The sequence below is a fragment of the Procambarus clarkii genome, chromosome 94 (genome assembly GCF_040958095.1).
Source record: "Procambarus clarkii isolate CNS0578487 chromosome 94, FALCON_Pclarkii_2.0, whole genome shotgun sequence".
NCBI classification, from domain to species: Eukaryota; Metazoa; Arthropoda; class Malacostraca; order Decapoda; family Cambaridae; genus Procambarus; species Procambarus clarkii.
The window spans coordinates 13,624,163-13,644,808 of record NC_091243.1 but is presented as its reverse complement, the minus strand read 5'-3'; the positions used below and the strand labels follow the sequence as shown (position 1 = coordinate 13,644,808).

The 20,646-nt window shown below is 43.0% G+C and overlaps 1 protein-coding gene across 2 annotated transcripts; it reads left to right on the top strand.

Annotated features, from left to right (window-relative positions):
* Positions 1–629: 629 nt before the first annotated feature.
* Positions 630–9,104, top strand: LOC123747436 (uncharacterized). Of its 2 annotated transcripts, XR_011226169.1 has the most exons (8): positions 630–959; positions 2,158–2,282; positions 3,751–3,917; positions 4,831–5,052; positions 5,168–5,269; positions 5,915–6,124; positions 7,721–8,530; positions 8,589–9,104. XR_011226169.1 is itself a non-coding variant. In XM_045729663.2 (7 exons), exons 1-7 carry the CDS (start codon positions 940–942, stop codon positions 7,829–7,831), a joined length of 957 nt encoding a protein of 318 aa, XP_045585619.2. In that variant the 5' UTR covers positions 630–939; the 3' UTR covers positions 7,832–9,104. The 2 variants fall into 2 exon arrangements, 1 of the variants encoding a protein (XP_045585619.2); XM_045729663.2 differs by having other exon boundaries at positions 7,721–9,104.
* The last annotated feature ends 11,542 nt before the right edge of the window (positions 9,105–20,646 follow it).

Below are 20,646 nucleotides of genomic sequence, written 5' to 3'. Positions count from 1 at the left end.
GTTTTTTATTCATAAACAAGAGGTTTGGCGGGTGGATGGAAAATAAATGCCAGCTAAACCAGAACGCCTAACATAGCCTCCCCTGGGGCTAATCATACGTAAAATTATAATGCAACATATGTTTAAATAATGTATTAAAAAATAATATTACACATTTCAGAAACAAAATAAGGAATGCGCGTTGTGGTCGGCCGCTGCTTGTTAACTATTAGCATTACCTAGGCTCTGAAACCTAACATGTTCGGCATTAAACTGCATCCGCCAATCTTTCGTCCATTTAAAAAACCTGGTTAGTCTTCTGAATGCAATTCCCGCCGTATTTATAATACTAAAGTTTAATGCAGGGCCGATTTGCCTAACAGGCCGAGTTTTCCTGAAATTATATATTTTTCTAAAACAAAAATTCGTATGGAATGATAAAGCTTTGATAAACACTGATGTTTTAGTGAGATATAATTACTAGTGTGTGTCTGAGTAGGGGAAGGACGGGACTTTGGACGGGACGGTGGACGGGACGGTGGACGGGACTTTGGACGGAAGGGGGTTAGAGGGTGCGGATAATTGGCTTGAAGTTGGGGGGGAGGGAGGGGGGGGGGCGCTCTAGGCTCGGGGATCCTCGCCGGCTTCAGCAAAACTCATCTTCACTGTAACGCCAGACAGCAATCAGAGGAGGCGCGAGTTAAGAACACTGCCACCACCACAACGCCCGCTACCACTCCAACACCACCACGGTGGCTCACCACTCACCACCACAACTCCATTTTCCACCACCAACATCACCACTACAACATTCTCAAACCATAATTTCAATTTTACCGATCTAACTGCTAATTTTGATTACGTTTGGAGGACTACAAAGACTACGCCACCGTCGGGTCAAGTGTCAGCCCCTGACCGAGACTTGGTCAACTCAAGAGCGGTGCCCACACACCTACGGTGATGACCACACACGCTACAGGGTACGTCCTTCTGTAATATTTATTCTAATATTTCATTTGTTACTAAGAACAGTATTCTTGTTGACACTAGACCAGTGGGACCTGATACTTGCCTGACACTTGACCAGTGGGACCTGATACTTGCTTGACACTTGACCAGTGAGACCTGATACTTGCCTGACACTAGACCAGTGGGACCTGATACTTGCCTGACACTTGACCAGTGAGACCTGATACTTGCCTGACACTAGACCAGTGGGACCTGATACTTGCTTGACACTTGACCAGTGAGACCTGATACTTGCCTGACACTAGACCAGTGGGACCTGATACTTGCTTGACACTTAAGCAAGTATCAGGTCTCACTGGTCAAGTGTCAAGCAAGTATCAGGTCCCACTGGTCAAGTGTCAAGCAAGTATCAGGTCCCACTGGTCTAGTGTCAAGCAAGTATCAGGTCTCACTGGTCAAGTGTCAAGCAAGTATCAGGTCTCACTGGTCGACACTTGACCAGTGGGACCTGATACTTGCTTGACACTTGACCAGTGAGACCTGATACTTGCCTGACACTTGACCAGTGGGACCTGATACTTGCTTGACACTTGACCAGTGAGACCTGATACTTGCCTGACACTTGACCAGTGGGACCTGATACTTGCCTGACACTTGACCAGTGAGACCTGATACTTGCCTGACACTTGACCAGTGGGACCTGATACTTGCTTGACACTTGACCAGTGGGACCTGATACTTGCCTGACACTTGACCAGTGGGACCTGATACTTGCTTGACACTTGACCAGTGGGACCTGATACTTGCCTGACACTTGACCAGTGGGACCCTGATACTTGCTTGACACTTGACCAGTGGGACCTGATACTTGCCTGACACTTGACCAGTGAGACCTGATACTTGCCTGACACTTGACCAGTGGGACCTGATACTTGCCTGACACTTGACCAGTGGGACCTGATACTTGCCTGACACTTGACCAGTGGGACCTGATACTTGCTTGACACTTGACCAGTGAGACCTGATACTTGCCTGACACTAAACCAGTAAGAACTGATACTTGATATCTTAGTATTAAAATGTGCCTAACATTGAAGCCAGTAATCCCTCACATAGATTACGATAGCAGTAGTGCAGTACTGTCTACCAACATTAGTTAAAAAGAGATAGAGTTGTGATACAGTTTGACTAAGAGTGAGGTGTACGCAGACCCCTGGCCGCCCTGCTGGTGCTGAACACAGCGGTGGTGGTGTCGGCGTCACCTCCACCAGCCCAGGACAGCCCGCCCCACGTCCGACATGCTCGACACCTTCACCACTTACTCGACCCCTTCGGTAAGTCAATGGCGATGACCCATACTTCGTAAGTCTATCACTCCCATTGGTTAGCTAACTACACTCTGTAAAATCCACTGTTCCTATTGTTTAGTTTAAATAGTGGGTTATATTATATATATATATATATATATATATATATATATATATATATATATATATATATATATATATATATATATATGTCGTACCTAATAGCCAGAACGCACTTCTCTGCCTACTATGCAAGGCCCGATTTGCCTAATAAGCCAAGTTTTCATGAATTAATTGTTTTTCGACTACCTAACCTACCTAACCAAACCTAACCTAACTTTTTCGGCTACTTAACCTAACCTAACCTAAAAAGATAGGTTAGGTTAGGTTAGGTAGGGTTGGTTAGGTTTGGTCATATATCTACGTTAATTTTAACTCCAATAAAAAATATTGACCTCATACATAATGAAATGGGTAGCTTTATCATCTCATAAGAAAAAAAATTGAGAAAATTTAATAATTCAGGAAAACTTGGCTTATTAGGCAAATCGGGCCTTGCATAGTAGGCTGAGAAGTGCGTTCTGGCTACTAGGTACGACATATATACATATATATATATATATATATATATATATACATATATATATATATATATATGTATATATATATATATATATATATATATATATATATATATACATATATATATATATATGTATATATATATATATATATATATATATATATATATACATATATATATATATATATACATATATATATATATATATATATATATATATATATACATATATATATATATATATATATATATATATATATATATACATATATATATATATATATATATATATATATACATATATATATACATATATATATATATATATACATATATATATATACATATATATATATATATACATATATATATATATACATATATATATATATATACATATATATATATACATATATATATATATATACATATATATATATATATACATATATATATATATACATATATATATATATATATATATACATATATATATATATATATATATATATATACATATATATATATATATATATATATATATATATATATATATATATACACATGTGTGTATATCACGAAAATAAACAGGTGATTAAAAATGTGACAATGTCAGACCACGGAGGAAAAATGAAACAGGAATTTCCTTAAGTACTTTCGTATATTAATACATCTTCACCACTATATATATATATATATATATATATATATATATATATATATATATATATATATATATATATATATATATATAAATATATATATACATATATATATACATATATATATATATACATATATATATATATATATAGTGGTGTTGATTGTTTTTCTGGTTTATACACTTGAGTTAATAAACACAACAAAATGAGTTACTTCCCGAGTGATCTCTGACAAGGTCTGCGGTTACAGGTCTACTGAAGAAGGCCGGGGAGGCTATGAGCGGGGCGGTGGAGGGCGTGCAGGGCGGCGTCCAAGGCCTGGGCAAGACCATGGACCAAGGCGCCCAACACCTCACCACAATGTTGCAAGACGGCGCTAAGTCACTGGATTCCGTCTTCAAGAACCACATGGGACAGGTAATGGCTGATGGTAACTCTCGTTAAGTCTCACATATTATACATTATTACCTGTAACAGCTAATGGTTGGTAGCGACTCACCTCAAGAACTACTTGTAGCCAGCAGTAGTTAACTGCTGCTAACCCCATTACCAGCATGAAGTAAGTTGCAGGGCACAGCTGCCGTGGTATGCAAGACCCACCTCAGCCAGGTACCAAATATTTGGTACACGATATTGCTACTACTTGCTCCTGTATATATATGTATATATGCTGGTTAGCATTGTAAATGTGTGGCCACGTCTGTGGTAGAAAAATAATAATAAAAAACTTGCTCCTGATCCTAAACAATAACAAGACGTGATTCAGTTATCCAGAAATGGTCACATGGACAGAGAAAAGACGTGAGAGTGTTTTCGTATATTGAAAACATTTATGTGAGATACGTTTGTATTAGTAATGTGTTAATTACACCACAGCATTCTCAAATATCATTCCTCTATCCACCAATTTAATTTTGCTGTGACGATTTAATATCGTCACAGCAAAAATCACGATCTATCCACCAATTTAATTTTGCTTAGTAATCGACGATTACTAAGAGAGAAATATATTTTTCTTTCACTCACGCAAAGAGGCTTGTTGACAACAACGGGTGTGGTAGAGTACGGGTCCTGTTGACAACAACGGGTGTGGTAGAGTACGGGTCCTGTTGACAACAACGGGTGTGGTAGAGTACGGGTCCTGTTGACAACAACGGGTGTGGTAGAGTACGGGTCCTGTTGACAACAATGGGAGTGGTAGAGTACGGGTCCTGTTGACAACAACGGGAGTGGTAGAGTACGGGTCCTGTTGACAAGAGTAAGCCATAAGTAAGTAAGCCATAAGTATGGCTTACCTGCCATAAGTAAGATGTTCTCCCCCGTATAACAGGCGCGCGCGGGTCTGGAGGAGGCGGGCAAAGTGGCGACCATTGTCAGTGAGGACCTGGCCGAGTCGGTCTCCAGTCTGGTCTCTAACCATCTGCAGGGACCCTCCCAAGACCAGGTTATGAGGCGGGAAGGCATCGTCGACGGCTTCCTCAGGATGGTGGGCATCGAACCCTCGCAAGTGGGGCTCATGGCTCTCAATGTGCTCATCTTCCTGGCTGAACTGGTAAGTGAAGGATGCTATGTTATGTAGGTGGTGGGTCATTGTACTGGTGGGTCATGATGTACGTGGTCATGATTTACGAGGGTCATGATCATTCAGTAACTGCCACAACCCACAGATAACGTCGTCGCTAATAGGGAACAAGAAGAATGACATCCCGGAGACACGGTCAGGCGAGGACTCCATCATCACTTGGCTTCTCACACGCAACCCATTCAAGGTACTGTGGTGGTGTGTACTGGTGGTGTTGTGGTGGTCGATGTGTGGTAGTGGTCGTTTTTGTGGTTGTAGGTGTGTGGTAGTGGTTATGATTGTGGTGGTAGTAGTTGTGGTTATGGTGGTGTGTGGTGATGGTGGTATGGTGTACTGGTGTGGTTGTGCTGGTGTAATTGTGATGTGGTTGTGATGCTGTGTTTATGGTGGTTGTTGTTTTTGGAGCGAAGAGATTTTAGGAAGGGAGAGAGGGAGAAGAGACTGGAGGGTATGAAAAGAGAATTACTAGGAAGGAAAAAGTTGTATGAAAGGAGACATAGAGAAAGAGAGGGAAGGCAGACAAATGGAGGTGGCAACGTAACAGTGCTGCCAACTCAAGCTCTCACCTCATCCAATGTAAACATTAACCAACCCTTTCTCCTAAAATGATAATACCTTTAGCAACTATTTGGTCCAACGTTCAAAAATGGACTGTTGGACCCAAAAAGTTCATGTTTTGTACTATTAATTTTGTTGAGGGCTCTAAAATATAAACTTAAGCATGCCTAGGCTTGTGATAGTGTACATTAGGCTTAGAGTTTTCTGGGGACATACTAGGTTAGTCTTTAGTTACATTTCAATTTTTTTAGAATGCTCTGTTATGTCAGCGCAGGTGGACACCATGTTGAAGGAGGCGCAAGACCCCGGCCTACCCCGCGCCATCATTGAGAAGCTGGTGGAGGCGACGGGCGACGACACCGCCTGCGTGCAGCTGCTGGTGTGTAAGATGTCTCCCGTAGTGTGGGGCCTCCAGCGTTCCGTCAACCACTCATCCCAGTCCACACCAATGGACAATGAGGCCCATGAGAAAGGAATTTTCCAGGTAAAAGTGATACGAAGCTTTGGGAATTGTTCCACGTCATACAACTTTTAAAATAGAGCATTTGTTCAAGTAATGGTTAGAACACTTGTCAGACTCGACTAAAACTACGGCGTCTCTCACAGTAAACTGGGACCCAACCACTATGGCGTCTCTCACAGTCAACTAGGACCCGACCACCTTGAGGCTACCTTGAGGTGCTTCCGGGGCTTAGTGTCCCCGCGGCCCGGTCGTCGACCAGGCCTCCTGGTTGCTGGACTGATCAACCAGGCTGTTAGACGCGGCTGCTCGCAGCCTGACGTATGAGTCACAGCCTGGTTGATCAGGTATCCTTTGGAGGTGCTTATCCAGTTCTCTCTTGAACACTGTGAGGGGTTTGCCAGTTATGCCCCTTATGTGTAGTGGAAGCGTGTTGAACAGTCTCGGGCCTCTGATGTTGATAGAGTTCTCTCTCAGAGTACCTGTTGCACCTCTGCTTTTCAACGGGGGTATTCTGCACATCCTGCCATGTCTTCTGGTACCACTATGGCGTCTCTCACAGTAAACTACGACCCGACCACTATGGCGTCTCTCACAGTAAACTAGGACCCGACCACTATGGCGTCACACAGTAAACTACGACCCGACCACTATGGCGTCTCACAATAAACTACGACCCGACCACTATGGCGTCTCTCACAGTAAACTAGGACCCGACCACTATGGCGTCTCTTACAGTAAACTACGACCCCGACCACTATGGCGTCTCTCACAGTAAACTAGGACCCGACCACTATGGCGTCTCTCACAGTAAACTAGGACCCGACCACTATGGCGTCTCTCACAGTAAACTACGACCCGACCACTATGGCGTCTCTCACAGTAAACTAGGACCCGACCACTATGGCGTCTCTCACAGTAAACTACGACCCGACCACTATGGCGTCTCTCACAGTAAACTACGACCCGACCACTATGGCGTCTCTCACAGTAAACTACGACCCGACCACTATGGCGTCTCTCACAGTAAACTACGACCCGACCACTATGGCGTCTCTCACAGTAAACTACGACCCGACCACTATGGTGTCTCTCACAGTAATGTGTTGATAATTATAAAAATGCTAAGTGTGAAAGGCTTTTGGCGTGTTCAATGTGGCGGTTGAGTTAATCATTTTTGTCCGGGTGCCGAGTTGAATGTAATCCCCAGAATTTAGTTTCAAGGGGTTGTGGTTAATGGATCTTTAGTCCGGGGAGCTTTAGTAAAGTGGCTTTAGTATAAAGGACTCTAGAAATAACTTTTGTAAAATGAGGTTTAGTTGTGGAGACTTTTCTAGGAAGCTTTAGTTCCGTGGATGAGATTTCTCTAAAGAGCTTTAGTTCCGTGGATACATTTTTAGGGAGCTTTAGTTTCGTAGATTAGACTTTTCCAAGGAGCTTAAATTCCGTCGATGAGACTTCTTTAGGGAGATTTAGTTGGGTCTGGCTATCACAGCCTTCTCAAGTATTACATAAAACACATTCGTTTTAATAAATCTGTATAGTTGGGTAGGAAGTGTTATTACACTAATGTGGAACCACTGTAGATGTTTGTGAGGTTAATGGCTCTGTTTTCCTCAGACGCTGTACTCGTCCCTGCCGGAGCTCGAAGACTTCGTGGAGTTCTCAGAGTCGTGTGAGAGACAATTTCCGGCTTGTCCTCTCTTCAGCCTCTCTCAACTCGTCGTGTGAGGCCATACTACTTTCTTGTCTCAACACCTTCAGGAACGCACCTGATTTACATATTACTGAGAGCAACATAATCTTCCGTTTCTTCACGGCCTCCTGGGGCACAGCGCTGTGAAATTTATACTTCTAGTCATCATACCTGATCATTACCTCCAGCCATTCTCTACAATCTCAGCCTTCACTCATCACCACCAATTACAAACATGAGAAGTGGGTATGTACAAGCTCGTGTATTTAAATACAAGATACGGAAACGTTAAAGACGTATATATGATGACAATTTCAAGTCGTAAGAGACTGATACGGCAAGGCAATCATAACTTTTCTTTATTTGTTCCTTAAATGTATTTAAAAAATGGTCCTTAGCCTCTTGCACTCCACCTTCACAAGAAGCATCAACAACTACAACAGCGCCGGGGACAAAGATGGGACGGTTTGAAGTTCAAATTTTGGCGAATAGAAAATTGATGAGGCTGGCTGATGATGGGCAGACACACAACGCGATAATTCCTCTGGTGCTTCCTAGAAACTGAAGCAGTTTAAAGACAATGCCAGGTGAGGTAGATAGACCTACAAGACGAGGTAGAGAGGTCTACCAGGTGATTCAGATAGGCCTAAAAGACGAGGCAGAGCGACCTACAAGATGCGGATAGGCCTCTGCATCACAAGATGATGCAAAAAGGCCTACAAGGTAATGCAGAGGTTTGAAAGGTGATGCAGAGGCTTACAAGATGATGTAGAGGCCTATAAGATAATGCAGAGGCCTACAAGGTAATCTAGACAACACAATTCAGAACAGTGACATGATGTTCAAAACTTCACTTAGACTCAAGCCATTTCTACAATATTTTTGCCCGTTGATTTAAACTCCTGGCACGAATACAGACAAATATACAAGCAATAAATCTACAAAAATAAGCGTCGATTTATTAGAGAAAAGATCAAGGCCGTATTTTTTTATTAAATTAATATTGAAAACAATCAAAGAGAAAACGTTGTACCGCATTTCACGTTTTTATAAATGACAATGAAACGTGATTTTTTCCTTACTTGTCACACCTCAAAGGTTTTGGTATCATTGTGAATTTTGGGTGTTTTGAATAGTAAGAAGTAAGTAATAGTAATAGTAGTAATAGTAATAGTAAGTAGTAGTAGATCTGCTTCACTGGGGAGACGCGCAGTTGTGATAAGGGATACATAGGGCATTGTTGTCAGCGCCTCACCCAACTAGAGAGGGTCTGGCCTTGTTAGTCTCGAGTAAACATGTCTCTAAGTCCATCGTGGTTTTATTTCCCGCGTTAAATTCCACTTTAACTGAAACTGTGGGCCAAGTAGAGGGGCGTTGTGGGAGCACAGGTCACACAATATATTACAACACAGGTTATAACATTATAACACAGGTTATAACATTATAACACAGGTTATAACATTACAACACAGGTTATACCATTATAACACAGGTTATAACATTACAACACAGGTTATAGCATTATAACACAGGTTATAACATTATAACACAGGTTATAGCATTATATCACAGGTTATAACATTACAACACAGGTTATAGCATTATAACACAGGTTATAACATTATAACACAGGTTATAACATTACAACACAGGTTATAACATTACAACACAGGTTATACCATTATAACACAGGTTATAACATTACAACACAGGTTATACCATTATAACACAGGTTATAACATTACAACACAGGTTATAACATTACAACACAGGTTATACCATTATAACACAGGTTATAACATTACAACACAGGATATAACATTACAACACAGGTTATACCATTATAACACAGGTTATAACATTACAACACAGGTTATAACATTACAACACAGGTTATACCATTATAACACAGGTTATAACATTACAACACAGGTTATAACATTATAACACAGGTTATAACATTATAACACAGGTTATAACATTATAACACAGGTTATAACATTATAACACAGGTTATAACATTATAACACAGGTTATAACATTATAACACAGGTTATAACATTATAACACAGGTTATAGCATTATAACACAGGTTATAGCATTATAACACAGGTTATAGCATTATAACACAGGTTATAACATAATTATAACACAGGTTATAACATAATTATAACACAGGTTATAACATTATAACACAGGTTATAACATTATAACACAGGTTATAACATTATAACACAGGTTATAACATTATAACACAGGTTATAACATTATAACACAGGTTATAACATTATAACACAGGTTATAACATTATAACACAGGTTATAACATTATAACACAGGTTATAACATTATAACACAGGTTATAACATTATAACACAGGTTATAACATTATAACACAGGTTATAACATTATAACACAGGTTATAACATTATAACACAGGTTATAACATTATAACACAGGTTATAACATTATAACACAGGTTATAACATTATAACACAGGTTATAACATTATAACACAGGTTATAACATTATAACACAGGTTATACCATTATAACACAGGTTATACCATTATAACACAGGTTATAACATTATAACACAGGTTATACCATTATAACACAGGTTATACCATTATAACACAGGTTATAACATTATAACACAGGTTATAACATTACAACACAGGTTATAACATTACAACACAGGTTATAACATTACAACACAGGTTATAACATTACAACACAGGTTATACCATTACAACACAGGTTATAACATTACAACACAGGTTATAACATTACAACACAGGTTATAACATTATAACACAGGTTATAACATTATAACACAGGTTATAACATTATAACACAGGTTATAACATTATAACACAGGTTATAACATTATAACACAGGTTATAACACTATAACACAGGTTATACCATTATAACACAGGTTATAACATTATAACACAGGTCATAACATTATAACACAGGTTATAACATTATAACACAGGTTATAACATTATAACACAGGTTATAACACTATAACACAGGTTATACCATTATAACACAGGTTATAACATTACAACACAGGTTATAACATTACAACACAGGTTATACCATTATAACACAGGTTATAACATTACAACACAGGTTATAACATTACAACACAGGTTATACCATTATAACACAGGTTATAACATTACAACACAGGTTATACCATTATAACACAGGTTATAACATTATAACACAGGTTATAACATTATAACACAGGTTATAACATTATAACACAGGTCATACAACACAGACCCATATATTACAAAAGTGTACAAATTACAGCCACCATACGCTAGATATTGCCTTCTTCTCTTACCAACTCCTCACCTCACTCTTGCTTTATTTAATGCCTGTGCCTTCCTCCCTACCAAGTTACAGCCCCGCTCCTGTATCAGGTAAGTCCACTACGGGCTCACCATAGCCCGTGCTACTTGCAACTTTTTGCTTGTTCAACATAAGACACTCATCTGCACTGAGCTCCTAAACCAGCTCTCGAGTGTTCATGTCACTAAAATGATGTACTAAATTATATCTGCCCGAAACGCTGCGCGTACTAGTGGCTTTACAAGAATGTAATTACTGTACTATCCAATGTATTCTCACAAACCCAGTGTACCTTCTTGTATATATATAAATAAATAAAATAAATAAATAAATTGCCCGAACCTAACCCAACCGAGGACCCACGAATAGAAAACGGGACATAACGTCAATTTTGTGAGCCGCTATGATCTTTAGTACATCAGTTTTTAAAGCCTTAGAAGATTTATACGACGGCAAAATGCTATTTAAGAGGCCGGGTTGTTAAAGGCCACAAACGATGTGGTGAAAATGCTGATAATCAAAACATAAATCCTAAATGGGTTATTATCCTTGTATATGTTACCACAGGCAAATCCTAGGCAGTTTAAGGGCCATATTATGAAAATATAGAATAAATATAGAATTAAAATAGAGCAAAAGGCCATCAGTTAAATCAAAAAAAGACTCCAAAATACTTTTTCTCCGGTGTAAAATCTAGAACAAAACTGCATCTAGTAACATATATCAGATGTTACCCTTAGGGAGGGCCTAACAGCTGAGTGGACAGCGCTTCGGATTCGTAGTCCTGAGGTTCCGGGTTCGATCCCCGATGGAGGCGGAAATATATGGGCAGTTTCTTTCACCCTGATGCCCGTTACATAGCAGTAAATAGGTACCTGGGAGTTAGACAGCTGCTACGGGCTGCTTCCTGGGGGTGTGTAACAAAAAGAAGGCCTGGTCGAGGACCGGGCAGCGGGGGCGCTAGGCCCTGAAATCATCTCAAGATAACATCAAGATAACGGAACCCCACTGAACTTCACCACCAGACTGGTCAGTGACGTTACCGTGGGCTGGTCAGTAACAACATTACCTCGGGCTGGTCAGTGACGTTACCGTGGGCTGGTCAGTAACAACATTACCCCGGGCTGATCAGTGACGTTACCGTGGGCTGGTCAGTAACAACATTACCCCGGGCTGATCAGTGACGTTACCGTGGGCTGGTCAGTAACAACATTACCCCGGGCTGATCAGTGAAGAACAATGTTCAACACAGTCACATATAAGCGGCTTGCGTGGTGGCCCCGACCATATGATCCGTCAGCTGTTTTTGGTAAACACGCGGGGGCTTTTAAACTCTATAAGCACAGGGTCTGTTTATTAAGGGCATGAGCGTGTGTTTGTGTTTGCTTGTGTTTGCTTGTGTTTGTGTGTACGTGTACTCATTCAAATGTGCTTGCATGATCGAGCGCTAGACTCTGAGCCCCGACTTGCCATAAGCCGGTGATCAAATACAGACACCCGCCCCTACAGTCTTTACTGTTACCTTACTTCCCAGTCTGCTTATTGAATTACCTCGCATCTCCTCTAGATTTCAAAATGCTATTTTTGTATTTACCACTAACATCAGCACCACTAACACCACTACCACCACTAACACCACCAACACCACCACCAGCACCACTAACACCACCACCACCAGCACCACTAACACCATCAACACCACCACCAGCACCACTAACACCACCACCAGCACCACTAACACCACCAACACCACCACCAGCACCACTAACACCACTACCACCACTAACACCACCAACACCACCACCAGCACCACCACCACCACCAACACCACCACCAGCACCACCACCACCACCACCACCACTAACACCACCAACACCACCACCAGCACCACTAACACCACCAACACCACCACCAGCACCACTAACACCACCACCACCAGCACCACTAACACCACCAGCACCACTAACACCACCACTAACACCACCACCAGCACCACCACCACCACCACTAACACCACCAACACCACCACCAGCACCACTAACACCACCACCACCAGCACCACTAACACCACCAGCACCACTAACACCACCACCACCACCACTAACACCACCAGCACCACTAACACCACCACCAGCACCACTAACACCACCACCACCAGCACCACTAACACCACCAGCACCACTAACACCATCAACACCACCACTAACACCATCAACACCACCACCAGCACCACTAACACCACCAGCACCACCACCACCACCAGCACCACTAACACCATCAACACCACCACCAGCACCACTAACACTACCACCACCACCACTAACACCATCAACACCACCACCAGCACCGCTAACACCACCACCACCACCACCACCACCACTAACACCATCAACACCACCACCAGCACCACTAACACCACTAACACCACCACCAGCACCACTAGCACCATCAACACCACCACCACTAACACCATCAACACCACCACCAGCACCACTAACACCACTAACACCACCACCAGCACCACTAGCACCATCAACACCACCACCAGCACCACTAACACCATCAACACCACCACCAGCACCACTAACACCATCAACACCACCACCACCACCACCACTAACACCATCAACACCACCACTACCACCACCACTAACACCATCAACACCACCACTAACACCATCAACACCACCACCAGCACCACTAACACCACCACCACCACCAGCACCACTAACGCCATCAACACCACCACCACCACCACTAACACCACCAACACCACCACCAGCACCACTAGCACCACCACCACCACTAACACCACTAACACCATCAACACCACCACCAGCACCACTAACACCATCAACACCATTAACACCATCAACACCACCACCAGCACCACTAACACCACCAGCACCAGCACCACTAACACCACCAGCACCACTAACACCACCAGCACCACTAACACCACCACCACCACCACCACTAACACCACCAACACCACCACCAGCACCACTAACACCACCACCAGCACCACTAACACCACCAGCACCACTAACACCACCAACACCACCACCAGCACCACTAACACCACCACCACCAGCACCACTAACACCACCAGCACCACTAACACCACCACCAGCACCACTAACACCACCACCACCAGCACCACTAACACCACCAGCACCACTAACACCATCAACACCACCACTAACACCATCAACACCACCACCAGCACCACTAACACCACCACCAGCACCACCACCACCACCACCAGCACCACTAACACCATCAACACCACCACCAGCACCACTAACACTACCACCACCACCACTAACACCATCAACACCACCACCAGCACCACTAACACCACCACCACCACCACCACCACCACTAACACCATCAACACCACCACCAGCACCACTAACACCACTAACACCACCACCAGCACCACTAGCACCATCAACACCACCACCAGCACCACTAACACCATCAACACCACCACCAGCACCACTAACACCATCAACACCACCACCACCACCACCACTAACACCATCAACACCACCACTACCACCACCACTAACACCATCAACACCACCACTAACACCACCACCAGCACCACTAACACCACCACCAGCACCAGCACCACTAACACCATCAACACCACCACCACCACCACTAACACCACTAACACCATCAACACCACCACCAGCACCACTAACACCATCAACACCATTAACACCATCAACACCACCACCAGCACCACTAACACCACCAGCACCAGCACCACTAACACCACCAGCACCACTAACACCACCAGCACCACTAACACCATCAACACCACCACCACCACCACTAACACCACCAGCACCACTAACACCACCAGCACCACTAACACCACCACTAACACCATCAACATCACCACCAGCACCACTAACACCACTAACACCACCACCACCACCAGCACCACTAACACCATCAACACCACCACCAGCACCACTAACACCATCAGCACCACCACTAACACCATCAACACCACCACCAACACCACTAACACCACCAGCACCACTAACACCATCAACACCACCACTAACACCATCAACACCACCACCAGCACCACTAACACCATCAACACCACCACCACTAACACCATCAACACCACCACTAACACCATCAACACCACCACCAGCACCACTAACACCACCACCACCACTAACACCATCAACACCACCACCAGCACCACTAACACCACCACCACCACCACCACCACCACTAACACCATCAACACCACCACCAGCACCACTAACACCATCAACACCACCACCAGCACCACTAACACCACCAGCACCACTAACACCACCACCACCACTAACACCATCAACACCACCACCACCACCACTAACACCACCACCACCACCACTAACACCACCACCACTAACACCATCAACACCACCACCACCACTAACACCACCACCACCACTAACACCACCACCAACACAAAGATAGGGGGGAGGGGGACCCAGGAGGCGCCAGGAGTGTCAAACCAACGGAACATTGAAAAACAGTGTTCCTGCCGCAGATGGCAGTAGAGCGGTGGACCGGCGCACCTGTTATGCACAGTATTCGTCTTCCAAGAACAACTACACTAACGGTAATGAGTCTCAAGAAGGGGGACCTTTATTCGGGTACAGAGAAGCGAGTAGTGTGATGTCATACTTATTTGTGGTAGGATGAGTGCGTTACTGTTTGTAACGTGAGACGTTTGTGTTAGGATAAGTGCGTTACTCTTTGTAACTTGAGACGTTTATAATACGGCGAGTGTGTTACTGTTTAATGTGATATGTTTGTGACAGGGCGAGTGCGTTACTGTTTGTAACGAGAGATGTTTGTAGTTCTTTATGACCCGCCTACTAACCTGGTTGTACCAGGTGTGTCTCTCCAGTGTTGCAGCAGGTGTGACTCCAGTGTTGCAGCAGGTGTGTCTCCAGTGTTGCAGCAGGTGTGACTCCAGTGTTGCAGCAGATGTTCATTCAGTATTGCAGGTGTCAACAGTGTTGCAGCAGGTGTGTCTCCAGTGTTGCAGACACTATGTAACTAAAAGTTTACCTAAATATTAAAAAAATGGACCTTGGAGCTTTACAACTACTTTATTCACCCTAGTGCTTATGAAGATATCATCATAATGCCTACAGAGTTTGTCAATGTAGGCTACTGATCACGTGTCCATTTATGACTAACCATCATGCAAAACATGGATTTTTAATATCACAGAAACTATGTAATTATTCATATAGTCTTACGTAGCTGCATAAATGCGGTTGCATTTAAGAATGAATAAAAAATATAATGAAATGAAACGTTTTCGAGTCCTATCTTATCAGAGGTAAGATTTAAAATCAATGATACTTTGAAAACGCGGATTCAATGGCCAGTTAAAATTTGCAATCGTTGTTTATAATTAGGCTATAAAAAGCTCTCAAGAATATATCCATCAAAGGCTTCTGGGCAATTACGAAGAAAGCACTTTATTCCTCGGGTTCCCAGCTTGGTCAGTTCATAACTGAGGAAAAATTTTACAACGAAGTAATCTGCAACTTCAGGTAAAGTTTAACAATATAATAAAAAATAACAGTACAGGAAGATTTCAGTGTGTTCTGCCTTCCGGTTTCTTTCACCATCCCCAAACATTATATATTTTGGTCTACTGATACACGATAAAAAATCAAATATTATTTGAAAAACAACAAGAGACTGCCACTGGCACCACCGCAAGTGGGCAGTTTCTGCGCTAAATGTGCGTGGAGCGTCATTACCGCCCCGGCAAGTGGTACTGGCCTGCGGATCAACAAGGTAGGATCCTCTGAGGCAGAGGCGAGGGTGCAAGTGCATGCCAAACAAACAAACCAGTCAATAAGATAGCACACTAACAAACATATCACGTGGCTTATTAGACAAGGTTGCCGGTGGTCATAAGAACTCTATTTTTATATCTTTACTGAGTACACACACACGTAATGATAAAGAAATATTTGAATTGGTGGAGAGTGGAGCAGGAGGGGAAGGATGTGGATGTAGATGACAGTTGCATTTATAATTAACACTGCTGCTCCTTCAATTGAAACATTTCCCTTCTTATTTTTACCTTATTTTTGCCGTTTTTAGAAGGTAAACCAACGTATCGTAAACTTCCCCCGGTAATACGTATTTCTTATATATCTAGTTAACTACTAATATACACTAGTATAACCTTATGTAGAAGACGGTGAGGAGCCGATACATGTGAGATGATGTCGGCTTTCTGGTATATTCCTTCAACTTCTTTATGGCAGAGGATTGATACATGTAAACACACCAGACGCTCATATACAGCAACCCGTTCTCGCAAATTCGTAAAGTCAATATTGACTTATTAACTACGTGCATAGGTGATATACTAAACATAATAGATACCCTTAAAAAGATTCATAGAAAACACCGACCTTACCTAACCTTGTTAGTATCTTAAGATAAGCATCTTATTGCTTCGTAATTACAATTATTACTTAACCTATACCTATTATAGGTTAGGTAATAATTGTAATTACGAAGCTATAAGATGCTTATCTTAAGATACTAACAAGGTTAGGTAAGGTCGGTGTTTTCTATGAATCTTTTTAAGGGTATCTATTATGTTAAGTATGTCACCTATGCACATATTTAATAAGTCAATATTGACTTATTAAATTTGCGAGAACGGGTTGCAACCAGACCTGGGTTGACAATAATGACACATGCAGGCGCCACATGTCGCTGACAGTCAGGTGCGGTGCTCCCTGACCTGGGTTGACAATAATGACACATGCAGGCGCCACATGTCGCTGACAGTCAGGTGCGGTGCTCCCTGACCTGGGTTGACAATAATGACACATGCAGGCGCCACATGTCGCTGACAGTCAGGTGCGGTGCTCCCTGACCTGGGTTGACAATAATGACACATGCAGGCGCCACATGTCGCTGACAGTCAGGTGCGGTGCTCCCTGACCTGGGTTGACAATAATGACACATGCAGGCGCCACATGTCGCTGACAGTCAGGTGCGGTGCTCCCTGACCTGGGTTGACAATAATGACACATGCAGGCGCCACATGTCGCTGACAGTCAGGTGCGGTGCTCCCTGACCTGGGTTGACAATAATGACACATGCAGGCGCCACATGTCGCTGACAGTCACGTGCGGTGCTCCCTGACCTGGGTTGACAATAATGACACATGCAGGCGCCACATGTCGCTGACAGTCAGGTGCGGTGCTCCCTGACCTGGGTTGACAATAATGACACATGCAGGCGCCACATGTCGCTGACAGTCAGGTGCGGTGCTCCCTGACCTGGGTTGACAATAATGACACATGCAGGCGCCACATGTCGCTGACAGTGAGGTGCGGTGCTCCCTGCAGTGTTGATCTTCAGTACTTGTGACTGGCTCACCTCACATCGCGTTCATAGTTCTATGGAAAATCCTTCAAAAAGACGTCCATGTTTAAAAAAAATACTTTACAGTAATTTTAATATTATTCATCTGAAGAAATTATTCCCATACTGAAGTGAAAACTTCTCTTGCGGTATTTTACAATTTTTTTCAGATATAAAACAGCAGTTATGGTAACACTGGCCCAACCACTTTGGCTGCACGGCAGAGAGGCGGTCTCCCTTCATGCAGGTCGGCGTTCAATCCCCGACCGTCCAAGTGGTTCGTCCAATACCAAATCCTTATCACTTCCAAGTGATATATAATCGTATTGGCTTGGCGCTTTTCACCTTATAATTCCCCTTCCCTTCCCTTCTCCCTTGTTCCTTCCCTTTTCAAAATTATTATTGATAGTATTATGGTAACACTGAGAGCGTTCACTAGTACTCACCTAGTTGTACTTGCGGGAGTTGTGCTTCGGCTATGTGGGTCCCGCCTCCCAACCATCAATGAACTCGTGATGAGGTTCCTAAACCTATTGGGCTCGATCTAGCATATCTACATTTGAATCTGTGTATGGAGTCTGCCTCCACCACATCACTTCCTAGTGCATTCCATTCGTTAACTACCTTGTCAATGTGAACATTATTTCTGATTTCTCTGTGGCTCATTCGGGTACTAAGTTTCCACCTGTGTCCCCTTGTGGTTGTACTGTTTAGCACCGGTTATCACCTCTGATAAAAACTCTGTCTTTATCATGAATTTTGGTAACGATTGTTCTTCTTAATACCAATACTAAGACAATAGTTAGAAGCATAGAAAGCTTACACTATAAGATCAACAACTCCAGCAATACGGTCATATTTAACCAAACGTGAGTTCGAGGCTCGGATGGTGCAAGTGAATGAAATATATGTATACATATTCCAACAAATTTCAAAATGATCCCTCAAGGATTCGAACCTAAGCCGCCAGGGTAACATCCCGGTAATATACCAACTCAAGCAGTTATTAATACTGAGAAAAGCGGTGAGACCTAGATGCATTCATTACTTGTTCATTCAGTACCGTTATACACTCATGAAGAATGACCACCATTATTGCTTCAGTTGCCTTAACATGCTAAGGTTCCACTGTGACACGTTACCTGTGGCTTTCTACCTTAGCTGAGGCTATATACCTTTCCTCAGGTTCCTCCTTTCTTATGTCCTTCCTAAATAGCCTCCTTACTCTTTTGTTCCCTATGTCGTTCATACACCATCCTCCCTCGCCTCCACTTCCATTACCATAATTGCATTCTTCATACCCCACTTAAACCCGAAATACTCTGTAAATAAACGAGACTTTTATGCATCGAACAGCTGCAAACTATCAAATGTATAACATCAATAAAACTCCAAAGTCATTACTATCCTCTCCCGTCCGAGTTTCATTACCCATAATTCCTCGCGCCATTCAGTCCCTTTTGTTGAGAGGGTAAACAAACTATTAGCCCCGCTATCAAATATCGCCCTGCGTATCTCGGCCATCATTAATAATCCTCAATCTATAACAGTGTCTTGTTTTAGTGGGCAGTAGGGCGGTGTTATCATTCCTGGGACTATCACTCTATCACTCACCTATCATGCCAGCGGACGCACAGAGCACCCTTCACAACTCTTGATGTGCTTTTGTTACCATTCATATTACTGAATTCCTTCCTCGCCTCACCACCCTGCCTGGTGCGGGTTTCAAAGCGTTTCGGCTATATCTTTCGCCTAATAACTCGGTTCTTGATCCTCTTACGGTCCCTGGCGCTTCGACCTGTGATAAATCACAATATTTATAAACAGTTCCCGCCCGATTCCGCTAGCGACTGTTTATTTAAAGTATCGTGCGGCCAACTGTTCCGAATGTTATTGAGAACTTGGACGAATGGAGGGTGGAAAGGTTATGTTTACCATGGCCGTAACTCAGGCAGGGATGTTTTTACACGGCGCGTCACCACTGGCCCGGAGTGCCCTTGATAACCCGACAGCTCACCACCATCATCCTCTCACCTCGACCTCTTCA